Source organism: Lampetra fluviatilis, chromosome 2 (genome assembly GCF_964198595.1).
Source record: "Lampetra fluviatilis chromosome 2, kcLamFluv1.1, whole genome shotgun sequence".
NCBI classification, from domain to species: domain Eukaryota; kingdom Metazoa; phylum Chordata; class Hyperoartia; order Petromyzontiformes; family Petromyzontidae; genus Lampetra; species Lampetra fluviatilis.
Genome location: NC_136276.1, coordinates 19898799 through 19911856, shown reverse-complemented (window position 1 = coordinate 19911856; position 13058 = coordinate 19898799). Strand labels below are relative to the sequence as shown.

At 50.3% G+C, this 13058-nt stretch overlaps 1 protein-coding gene across 3 annotated transcripts in view; it reads right to left on the bottom strand.

Moving 5' to 3' along the window:
- The window catches only part of LOC144943921 (neuropilin-2-like), a 150111-nt gene extending 137876 nt beyond the window's left edge, over positions 1-12235 (bottom strand). Inside the window, exon 1 of one of the 3 annotated variants that reach the window (XM_078871802.1) lies at positions 12132-12235. Coding sequence is in view for 1 of the 3 variants with exons in the window: in XM_078871792.1 (XP_078727918.1) it covers positions 10549-10687 (139 nt within the window). In the remaining 2 variants the exon portion in view is untranslated. Of the gene's footprint in view, positions 1-9974; positions 9996-10548; positions 11179-12131 lie in introns of those variants that run through there. The other 2 variants (XM_078871792.1, XM_078871811.1) reach the window with 2 other exon arrangements.
- Between the last annotated feature and the right edge of the window lie 823 nt (positions 12236-13058).

Below are 13058 nucleotides of genomic sequence, written 5' to 3'. Positions count from 1 at the left end.
TTATAAAACTCAACGTTTAACCTACTCACGCCGGCTTGTGCCCGCCCTCACAGTCGGGCATATTTGCGGAATACACCACGCCGCCGTTGACCCTGGCCATTGACCGAGCAACCCAACGTTCCTACCAGCTTCCTCCGCAGGAATGTGTTCTGTTCGTGTTTTCTTGAGCCATTGTCTACCCCAGTGTTCAGGTAGCACAGTTAAGTGTTTTGTTGCAGTCTTTTGGAATCTACGGCTGCCTTATTACTGCAGCCGTACGGCCTTGACTGCTGATGTAATCAGTGTAATTTAACAGGTCTCTGTCTCTCTGTGTATCTCAATGTAGTGGATTATTTTCGGCTGTCTTCGCATCCCTGTCAATGTTCGCAGGTGCGACGGTGTGTTTCCATGTCGTTTGTGCTCAGTGGCATCTCTCGGAACGAATTGCATTGTCTCTGTCACTCACTGGGGTGATCATCTAAGTGTTACTTAATGTCTCTTGGCGTGTCCGTTTTGTCGTAAATGTTCCCAATTGTATTCCAGGTGTGCTCTGAGTACAATCCCACGATACGGTCCATTCAGAACCCTGACAAGGCAGTGCATTAGAGAGCGGCCCACAAAAGGTGACATCACAGCATTACTTCTGAGATTCATTCAAGCGACTTCTAATCCACACTACTCGATGCTGCACTTTCCCACGCACAATGACATAATTGCAACTTCTATGATCCCTTCCAGTTACTTACGATTCACACAATAAGGGGCACACTTTCCAACGTGCCCTGCTACAAATAAATGTTCATCATTTGAGAGAAAAAGACTTGATGTTTTTTTTTGTTTTAAATCTCAGAGCTGGTATCTAACCGCATTATGTGCAAAACCAAATTGAACGTGACGGGCTTTTGTTCCAGTAATCGATGACCAAGCTGAGATAATCAACTTGCTACACTTGAGAACCTGGTTCAATTCACGGGTGGCAAATTGGAATTAAACCCAGGCTCTCAGCTCTGTGACCTCTGAGCCTCCTTCTGTTGTTGCCTCGAATTTGTTTAAACTCTGCCGCCATGTAAAGCCATGCATTCTGAAATCTCTCCCGTGCTTATTAGTATTTATATAACCTAGTGCCTCTCAGAATACCTCGGTGTGTGTGTGTCAGCACGCCTCACCCTCTCTCAGCGTTTCGTAATATTTCTCAATATTCATCGGCATGCCTCCTTGTAGCTCTGTGCAGTGATTTGTGCTGCAGTTTATATCAGTCTCTCTCGGCATACGTCGGTGCTCATCAGCGTGCATTGATGTGTTCCGTATATAATCGACACAAGCGTTGCACCAAGCACACTCGCGTCTGTGCAGCATCAACGGTTCCCGATTGGAACGTTGGTTTCGGTCGAAACCCTGGCCACGATGTGAACTTCCCAGCCCTGCTCTGGCCACGGCACCACCACCTCGTTGGTTTTTACCGCAACAAAAGCCTCTCCTCTTCCTTACGCTTCTCAGTGGCATTTTTTGTGGCTGCTTTAACCACAGCTTCGTGTAATCTACGTGTCTTATGCAAAAGGGTTTTACTTCGTTGACAAGCCTTATCGTGACAGCTGTTCGTGATGGGATATCATGGTGCTCTGTCGGTTGCCGGCAATCAGCAGGAACTATAAAGGCACTTTGCGCAGATTATTTTTAATCTCCGCTTTGGAGTAATGTATTTTCCCCATTTGGCCTTCCTTGTTGAGGTAGATACACACCTCATATATGCTCACATTTGATATGAGGGCTTGCCAAGATTTCTCGACTCCAGTGAGGAAGTTGTGGGTTGGTTTTCATACCCAAGGCTATTGGTGCTGATCTGCCTTTCCCAGATGGCTTATGCGTAGGCAGGCAGTTGATTATTTGCGTAAGACCCAGCTCTCTGCAATGGAAACAGCCCCGTGGATACCTATTTTAACATTCTACCCCTTTTGTTTACATACAATGAACAGCCAAAGAAAGTTGTCACAATAGCTGTTGAAATTTGTCCGCAATGGTGACCGAACCTAGCTTCTGTATACACCTCAAGTCGACAAACATGTTCATATAAGTGCTTCTGGTCCCATTCAGCAAATGATGGTTAAGTGTACATCACCTTCACAGTTTCGCGACTGCATTGTGCCGGGTGGAACAGATGAATAATGGCTAGGACCCTGTGCTATGAATCCGATGACCCTGAGTTAGCCACAGGTGAGGTGTGTTCTGAGTAATATCTAAAACCGGGCCGAGGCTCCCACGTGACCAGCATGGTGAAGTATGGTCAAACAACTCCCATGAATGACGTAGCATGGACAGGTCTCCATCCACCATTGCATGGGGAAAGTTACTTTACCGTTATACTGGTAGGAACCTCCTGGTTACACCAGCCCACAGGGAATTATTGTGTCTGTCGTGCAGGGAAGAGCTGGGTGGGGAGTGCGGGGCTGGGTGGGGAGGGGAGGGTGGGGAGGGGCTGGGTGGGGAGTGTGGGGCTGGGTGGGGAGGGGAGGGTGGGGAGGGGCTGGGTGGGGAGGGTGGGGAGGGGCTGTGTGGGAGGGTTGGGCTGGGTGGGGGGTGGGAGGGGTGGGGCTGGGTGGGGAGGGGCTGATCACCCCGTGGTGCCCTTATAAAACTCAACGTTTAACTTACTCACGTCGGCTTGTGCCCGCCCTCACAGTCGGGCATATTTGCGGAATACACCACGCCGCCGTTGACCCTGACCATTGACCGAGCAACCCAACTTTCCTACCAGCTCCCTCCGCAGGAATGTGTATAACAACTGCCATTATAAAATGCGATACAGCATATGCTTTGGGAGTTATATAACTGCATCTCAAGACACTGTGTCAAGAGCGTGGAGTTAATCACATCCAATGAGGGGGGCATATGTATAAAGCCGATGTATGTCTTTTATTTTGACAGAGAAAATGCAGCCAGGCAAAGGGGAGATGAAATAACTATTTTTTTCCGGACTTGAACCACTTGCAAAGAGTCGGGAACACGAATTACAGATAACGCAACACATTGCTTCATTTGAAGCTTTCCTGACTGCAGTAATCCATGCAGCAGGGAAACTGCTGTGATTGTCTCACCTGATAACGGTCGCTTGTGTTGCGATCGAAACGTCGTGATCTATTAATTGTCTACCACCGTGACTTTACCGAAAGAACCATTACATTTGGAATACGCAGAGGAAGTGCTCTTGTGGTGGAATTCGTTGGGTTTTGTTTTCCGTTCCGTGGCTTTACTTTGTTGGCTGGAATGACTCGTGAGTAGACACAATAGAGAACTCCTCAATGCCACACCTCAAATAAAACTATTGCGGTTAGGCTAAAATTACGTGATAGAACACAGACCAAGAGTAACGTATACCCTGCAGTGATAGTATATATAATGATGGTATAAACTAATGATGCAATTCAATACCGTGTGCAGTGAGAATAGGTTTTCCCCCTTTTTTCTGGCAACACAACAGGTGTTAAGATTCTACTTGATACAGTAATTTTGCTGTGACAGTGCCACCTGAAGACGGAAGCTTGTGTTGCCTCCGAAACGTCGTGATTTAATTTATTTTAATTTTATTTTTTACCTACGTGACTTTACCAAAAAAAACAAAAGTAAGGTGTTAAGATGTTAAAACACCAAACTGAAACCTTTAACAGGGAATCATGTCTGCATTAACCACAATACTTGTGGTCAGAATGCAAACAAAAAACACACTCTAATAATATATGCATTGTCCTTGAAACTGATTGGTCCACACCAGAGACAGCTTTCTTTTGAGCCTCGTCTCAAACGGTGTTAGGCCAGAGGACGCTTTTCAATGTAGCGAACTCAATGCAAACAAGTTGTGTGATTGCAGTGGCCGGCAGTCTCGTCGTGGAATCCGTGACAAGGTCCTGGTGCAGTGTTGTTCGTGACGTCCTCGTCCGAACAAACTGACTGAGTTTGGAACCGCCCAAGGAATCAAAATATTACTTCCTTAATCTTTGCATTTCATTTATATTTTGGGAGCCAAAGTGGCATGTGAGGGGTGGTGAACCGGGACTGGATCAGATATTACTCGCCGCTCATGTTAACCCTAGCCGGGAGTGCAACTTGGGTTACTGGTTCATTGCACAGTGCACTGATATAACCCGTGGCTCAGTTCACTGGCTTCATTGACCTACCCACTGCAGTAGTAGCCTGTCCACTGCTTTTTTTGTTTAGTTACAGATCATTTTTGCTTATACAACTGAGCCATGACCTTACCTCGCAATGGCTTGCTCCTGATGTCACAAGACATCATGTTGCTCATGTCACCCTTAAGCAGACAGAAGACATGAAGCTATGCTCCACAGCATTAGCAGATGGCTGCCGCGATGGCGAGATATTAACTACCTCGCCGGGTATGGAGGAGGTCGTGGGTTCGATCCCGACCTTAACGCATGCTGCATATTTGGAGTTTGCATGTTCTCCTTGTGTTCGCGTGGATTTTTCTCCAGATCCTCCGGTTTTTCCCTCCAGATTTAGAAACATGCGTTTAAAGTATTTGGCTGCTATACATTTCCATATGATAAGCCACTTTGCTGAGCTACCATTTGTGGACATGTCGCTTTTGGAAAATAGCTATATAGCACAGTGGGCCTTATCTGGTAAAATAAAAATAAAATAGTTGAAAGTAGTTTTAGACCTGTTGATCCCGTGTAAACTGGGAAAAGTGTGTTATCAATTTAACTACCGGCCACTCAAAAAATGTCAAAGCGTAGAATTGATCGAACGAATGTGGAAATGCAATTGTCTAATGGTGGCCCTGATCTAGACGTGGGCATTCCTCATTCATTTGATGAGGGCCGGTCTGTACATAATAGGAGAATCGATGTTGGCTCATCGCAAAGTGGTGTTCATTTAAAACTATTTTTATTTTACCAGCCAAGGTCCACTGAGCTATGTAGCTCTTTTTCAGAAACGACCTGGCCACAAACGATAGCTCAACGAAGTGACTCATCGCGTGAAAATGTATCGCAGCCAACTACTCTAAACGCGTGTTGATCAATTTCATGACCCCGAAGAGATGATGGATTTACTAAATCGCCGACTCAGATTTCAACTCGCAAGAATACGATTGTATGTGTGTTGAACTTCTTTCGCACCGTACGTGAGCACGTACCACAACGTGTAGAATTATGACACGTCCCTCGTGTCGGCAACACGGCATGGTTATTGTTAAACACGTGTCGTATTCACGACCCCTATTTGGCCCATACAATTCCCTATATCGCACGCATGCATAATTGGACGTCACACACACACAGACTCGTTCACGTACACCCTTGTAGTCACGTGCACCTCGTGGTGCATGTGATTCTGTGCCACGGTATACGACCACTCCTTCCCTTAAGCTCAAATAAGCGCCGATCACAAGACCAACCATCTCCCACGTCTACAATCCCGGGGTCAAGAGGTAGCTCCTTGTCACGCATTGGTCATTAGGGGGTATAGCGACTCCCTTCAGAGGATTTTCCACGCGCTCAGACTTTCACCTATGGGTGGGCAGATGGGTGTGAAAGGTAAGGCCCACCTCTGACGAGCGGGGTCTTAATTGGGGAACGCTGGAGAATGGAAAGTCATTATCCGGCAACACTCAAGGCACGTTAATCTCGCTCGTACGCTTCTCCGCAGGCGTCGACTGAGGGCAGCATTGTGTTCGTTTTTCAAAGGCCCACATGTACGACATACTGAATGTCAACACAATGTACCCTGTACGTGTCTGCAGCACAGACACGCGCACGAACAAGCCAAAGGCACGAAACAAGTATCCATAAACCAGGAAGAAAAATCATGCATATGCACGGACCGTGTAACGCTATATCCAACGGTGCGTTCGGTCCGTTGATGTTTGAGAACACGCGCGGGTCAATGACGATGATCGGCTTCACGAGCTAACAGACAGGCGGGCGGAGCTAATGCATTTGCGCTTTTCACCACGCCTGTCGGCGCCGGTGAATGATTCACGGGCGCGATGGTCGTGTCCGCCGTGGCGCGTGTGGGTGGCGACGCTTCCTCCGCGACGCGTGCGCGTGGCCGGCGAGCTCGGGGCACGCACGGATGGCCCGCATCACGGCTCTGGGCTCTAGGCTCTTTTTTCAAAGCTCCGGGGCTGGGCGGAAAGACCTTTGCCATTGGTATCGCCGTTATCATCGCAATTTACTGACATAAAGAAATACGTTTTGGAAAAACTATGCAGTGCATTACCCCGACAATAATATGAATAGACAATGAATGATAAATCCTGCAATTTGCAGCATGCGTTACGAAACACACACACACACCTGTTGCACGCAGTAAGACACGCGTCTCTGTGTGCACCTCCTGTGTGTGTGCGTGATGTGCCACTGCAGCGCTGTGATTCACATGCCACTGGGCGGGGGGGGGGATAAAATCAGCAGCACTCTGTGACGAGTCAAGCGGGGGGTTGTGCTGTGGACAGATGGGACCGCGGCTTAGAAATGTGGAATTTCCATATCTGACCCACATGGGCAGGGCGCCAACAGAGATGGTATCCGAACAGGCAGCCGCTGTGGGTTTGGCTGTTTTGTAATATATCATTAATTAATTATAGATTTGAAGCTTTCGTGACTGCAATGATTCATATTCTTAGGTTTTTTCGGTAAAGTCACGTAGGTAAAACATTAAAATTAATGAAAGTAAAATAAAATAAAAATCACATTTTAATGTTTTACCTACGTGACTTTACCGAAAAAACCTAAGAATATATCATTAATTAGTCGCCCAGGAAAGCCACGCTGACTCTGAAAAACGTTGTTACGAGGGTCCTGCATTGGGATGTTTGGCCGACACCAATGGCACTGCATGAGGTTATGTTTTTGTTTTAAGCTGTCGGAGGAAACCGGGAGAACCCCGAAGAACCCCTCGCAGGATGGGGGAAGAACATACAAACTTCACACACACACAAAGCACCGTCCGTGTCAGGAATCGAACCCAGGTGGGAGCCAAATGCTGCCTTTTGCACGGCGCTGCTAATCGTCATCAGAGGCACGGCCCTGTGAATGGTCGTCTTGGATGCGCCGGGGACAGTCGCCTCGAAGATGCTCCACACCCCCACGCGGACCCGTGAGAAGCGCATGCGATGGCAGGGGAAACGGTATTTAATGGTTACCCCCCCCCCCACGTCTCCCGCAGCACAATGGACTGTCCTCATCCCCAAAACTCAAATCCTGCGGTTGGGGTAAACACACACACACACACCAAACAAAAAAAGAAGTCGGCGAAAAAGCACAAACGCGTTCGTGGTGTGTATCCGAACGTTGAAGGCGCGCCAGTCCTCAGCTCGCTGCGCTTGAAGCTTTGTTCAACGGGAGTTCGATTCCCGACCACGGCTCGGTCGCGTCAGTGTCGAGTGAATATCTGCAACCGGTGCTGTCAGCGTGGTGAGGTTATGCGCAAACAACCTCTACGGCCAACGCGACATTGGGGGAAGGACCTTATAGTTCAGTTAGCGCATTGACAGACGGGGTGTACATTATTTTACGCTGTTTCACGCATCGTATTTAGTCGTACTAAAGCATTAGGGCAGAGACCCTACGAGTATTTTCAATCAGTCTTTTGAAAGTCGCATTGTTCGCCGGCCGCGCTATCGAACGGATGTAACTCTTCGCAAGCACACAATGCTGCGAATTATTTGGAATAAAGGCTTGCAAATCAGCGGTCATCTGTATTATACCATTCCTTTGTGAGCCGACAATGGAAACGAATGGACACCCCGTATTGTCCCACTGCTGCGACTCGTTTCGTGGTGTATTTCATGTACAATGGAAATCGTTCCACAAGTAAAACAAAAAAACTCCCAAAACTTTTTTCTATTCGCTCAAAGAAAATCAAAGTTTCGGATGCTCGTATCTTTTTTTTACATTTGAGAAATCGATAGCATTCAACCGAATTTACAGCATACCACGGAGCACACAAAGTCCATAACGTTCGATGTTGAAATACTTAGGCTGCAGTATGTCCTATGCACATCCTATAGCCTGTACAGAATCTAGGAACTTTGCATAACCGCTCATACAGCATCGCTCTGGACCTTCTTGCACGTGATAATGACAATATTCGCATTGTCCTCAGAGCATGAGGATACACAGCATATGTATATGTACGTCCCTCTTCTATCCACTGCTGAATGGAAGCCTTCTTTCGCACCGTGCGTGCCTATCGGAGGTGCGGGGGGAAGACAACGTGGAGGGGGGGTTGTTTGACCATACTTCACTATTCATAATAAAGTGTTTTGGGTGAGATCGCGTTATTATAAATGTGTCGCAACCCTCCACCACCCGACACGGCCAATCAGTAAAAAAAGAAAATGCGTCACGTTAACAAATCGCCAATTAGTTACTCCTTCAGCCCACCGGTGTGTTTGAAGGGTGAATCCACAACATTTCGAATTTGAGTTGTACGACGTTTCGCTGGTAATTACATCCAGCATCTTCGGGCGATTTGCCAGAACACTTCACGACTCTGGTCAGTGTGGGTTGGTGACGGGGGTGGGATGGAAGCTTAGAACCGGGACCATTTCAGATTCATCTCTCTTAGCTGCTGTGGGGAAACCAACTCTGGTCGATGAATAATTCATGCATTGCGCGATGGCGCTAACCGCTGTCCCACCCGTCATGTACACGACGGTACTTGTACTGCACTCCAATGCTCGCTGTAGCCACGCAAGCCACGGCCGTAACGCTAATTGATGGCGGGGCCGCATGCGAAGTCGTATGAACGTCAAAGACTTTATACAACTGCGGTCAATGAAAAACTGGGATTGTAAGGGAAGCTATTCGCGTATGGTGCCGCCGGCGAGTTGTACTCGTACGGCAACCCGCCTCCCTATCCACAACAGCATGTACATTATATTCTAAATCCGTATTGTGGGCACGAGGGGATGATGTCTGTGCAACCCCCGGGAGAGGCGCGCATTTCAACTCGCATTGTATCGATAATTTCACGCATAACATGCTGGCAAACAAACCCCGGCTTGTGCCGCCCGTGGAATCAAGTATCCGGGCTCAATCGCCCCTTTTGTCGTTTTGACAAACAAAATCATATTGTGCTTGCCCCGTCCCCCTGTCTCGTCTCGAGCCATTGACACGACCCAACGACGAGGGCTTAGCGCGGTCTATTTAATAAGCAATCCGCACAAAGCGGACTTTATACGCAGTGTCTGCTCGCGAAAAAGACGCTGCTGCTGCTGCTCATTGTAGGCTTCTGATGGGCTCTTGTCAGCCACACACACACAGCCCACGTATCGTACTACAGTCGCGGCTTTGAGTGCCTGGGACTACGGCCTCACACCTACTAAACATTTTTTTTTTACCATGGTAGGCACGCTGAGCTAAAACATAAGTCTATTTTTTTCGGAAGCGACTTGGCACGCTAATGATAGTTCAACGAAGTGGCTTACGACGTGGACATTTATAGCGGCCAAAGACTCTGAACGCACGTTTCCAGATGAGAAAAATCCACGCGACCACGGGGGGGGGGGGGCGAGAGAGAAACGTGCAAACTCCAAATATACAACGGGCAAATCTTCAGGGTCAGGATCGAACCCACGACCTCCTGCATACCAGGCGAGGGAGTTAACATCTCGTCACCGCGGGCGCCCCAATCTACACGTCGCTTAAAGAACACACGAGCGGAGAGTAAAACCTGTCCCCCTTATAGTGCGCGTGTGTGTACATGTGCGCGTGCGCTCGCATTCCCCAGCAAGGCTGTCGGAAACGGCTACAGCCCCCATACAGTTGATTGCCAATGCACAAGAGGGGTGGGGGGTGGGTTCGCTTGCATGTTGTGCGAGCCTTCCAGCTGCGAGCAATTACCAGTCGCAATATGCGAGCGCTAAAGCAACGCGGTCACTTATCCCCCTTCGGCAGCGCGAGTCGTGGGCACAAACTCAACGAGCGCACATAACAACAAAACAACAAAGGGGGTCTCGGCACCGTTCAACTCACGGCCACGGAGAGCGCGTGGATAGCCGCGGCGAGCGAGCGAGCGCCGCTAGGTTGAAGGGAGAGGCGCGCAACACGTCTGATGGACGCGTCCCTTTGGGAATGAAAGGGAAAACGGGGCACACGAAAGCCCGTGGGCGCAGCGCACACGCGCTGACAGTCGCGTTCAAGAGAGAGAGAGAGACACACAGAGAGAGATGCACTGTTGCAAGTCCCCCGCGAAACACGTTTAAAAAAAAAAACTAAATTAAATGCAAGGAGGAATGAATGACTGAGCCCGCGAAAACAGTAAAAAGTGAGAAGAACACGTTCGCTAAAGGCAAATAGGACTGTCGTGGACTCGGCGCTACACTCGTGGACGAAGGCGATGCGACCTGTGCCGTTGCACGTAGCGGACGCGTGGGTACTTGTCGGTGCATGCGCGCTCACGGAGACGGAGCGAGGAGTGAATACCGCATACTTGGCTCGCAGCTGAACTAACGGAGGGAGCAGTCGCGGGCTGGAGACGGGCGAGCGAGTGCGAGCGAGTGAAAGTTTTTTTGGCGAAAGTGCCAAACGCGCGGCGTTACCCTCTCACCTGCCCTCGCCGTGCACGGGCTGACGAGTAGGCACAGCGTGCCCAGCACAAGCAGCAGCCGAAGTTGCTGCAGCTGCTGCTGCTGTCGTTCCATCCCCGTTTTCCTCCTCCTCCTCGGCGCTTCCCCGCTATTCCACATTCAGCTTCACTCGCGTGGCGCTGCAGAACGCGCGCTGCAGGGGTGGCGGTGCGGGCGTTGCGGGCGGGTAAAACGCGGCACCAGCGCCGAATTCAGCTCGCAACCCCTCTAAGTCCCCTGGCTGCCTCGGGGATAACCGAGCACAAAAGAGCCGGGGCTAAAAAAACGACGATAATTCCTCCTCCCCCCCCTCCAGCCTCCCCCCCCCTCTCTGTATTTGCTCCGCGTTGCAGGCAATTAACGCACAGCAAGCGGCGAAAAAAAGTCACGAGGCTCAACTCAGCGTCGCTGTACGCAGACTGCGCGCAGGGGCCGCCTCTCTCCTTTGTTGCCGACCTCCCCCTCCATCTGGAGTCGGCGGATGTCCATTTCCTGATGACGGCGCGGCGGGTCTCCGCTGGGAGGAGGAATGAGCCGGGCCCCGAGGGCCAGGGGGGGGGAGGAGCCGCAACGTGCCCCTAAGGCTGCGCCGATGAAGCGAGATGCTGACCTGGGCTTGGAGAGGGGGGGGGTCGCTGGGTTTGCTTTGGGGGTGGGGGTAGAGAGGGGTGGGTGTTGAGGGGGTGGGGGCTGGTCTTGGTCGAAAGGGTTGGCTTCTACTGCCGTGGCCGGTCACGTCTGCCTCGCTGCCACCTGCACAGAGTCACGGCGGCGGAGGAAAAGGCGGCGCTGCGGATCGCGCAGCGAGCGAGGGAGCGCCGCGCGCTCGCTCAGCCTCGATCCACCGCCGCTTGTTATATCGGGCTGCGCGCAGCGCCACGGATCTCGTCAACAATACACGCCAAGAGCGAGGCGCTTACGTAAAGCGCCGTGACACAGCCCCATGTCAATATCGCGTCTTGGGCCAACTTAATCCCCCCACCCCATCCAGCACCCGCTTTGCGAATCGTGGAGGAAAGACGCGCGCACCGGACAGCAGCTACTTCCTCTGGCGGATCTGCGCGCAAAGCCAGCACGCGTGTACAATCCCGCACAATGTTTAGTGGCAGCAGCAGCAGCAGTGTGGAATCTATAGCGGTGTAGTAGCATAGTCTTGCACCCCGTTGGTTCTCAGTCGTAAAAATAAATAAATGCAATAGGTTTTATGAAACAAAGTAGTTGTACTTACGTTGCCCGTGCAAAATTAGTGTTTCGATTATTTATCTTCTAAATGTGGCATGTCTCGCACCCCCAGAAAGGGCATCTGGAACCCCAAGGGGGTGCCTACACCCCAGGTTAAGAAGAACCACTGGTCTAAGAAGTGCGTAGTAAATGGAACGCCACCATCGCGCGAAAAGAAATTCGCAGCGTTCAATCCCACACCGATTGTTCAAGAGACACTTAAAGCCCCAGGTCTATCGCCTGGCTCTCGAGTGACAACACCACTGAGTCCCGCCTCTGTGCCTCGGAGTCACTGTCATCTTTAAACAAAACAGGAACACACTGAACGTGATCGATAACGTGCCTTTGTGAGTCACCGCTGGTTGAAAGCCTCCCCTGCGCCGTTGTCGGCCCGTCTGTCATGAAGGTAGTTTGACCGCTACGCTGGTCAGTAGGACCGGTATAAGAGCTCACATTTATAACTCGCCGCCTAAGGTTGCCAAGTTGGTCGCGCGGATGCCCCCACCGCTGCGCCACCGCTCCACCCCCAGTGAGTGTGGCGGTCTACGCATGGCGCGTTGAACGCAGCACTGTATTGGCAAGATGATCAAAATAGAATTGGACGAAAATGCGGACGTGAGATGTGCCGCGGAGCGTGTTGTGCTTGGCCGTCTTGGTCGAGAAGGAAACGCGAGGCATCGAGACGTGGCTAAAGAAAATAATCGCGCAGTGGCCAGGGCGATCGAGGATGTTGATTATGCACGCAGTGATGAACTCAGCCACGGGCACGCAAGCCTCCTTCCTCCCCCCCACCAGCGAATGCTCATAAACATGCTACAATTGTAATCTTATATATACAATAACAAAACTTGAATTGCATTGACATCCAAAAACAGGTCTTGAGCTCGAAAACGTGCGGCAAAATTCGCGTGGTTTTCCTATCGCGTGGTTTTCATATTACGGCGTCGGTTTTAATGTCGGTTCGATTATTATTGTCCACGCGACCATTAACTAGGATGGCAACGAGTTATCTTATGTTTTTGTTATCGGAGGAGCGTGTATGTCCGCTGGCTATAATAATTGGCGTCGGATGCGCTAAGATACATTCCAACCAAAACCCATAGCCTTTCTCATCCGCCAAGTCGCCCCTTCGCCACGTGCCAACTTTATCACGTGCTAATAATTGTTGCGCAGGTAATCCAGCGGATTTAACGCAACCCAGACACGGGCGACTGTCGGCTGCCTCTGGAGGGCCCTTAGCCCTTTGCCGAACCCATTCGGGCGTAAACGT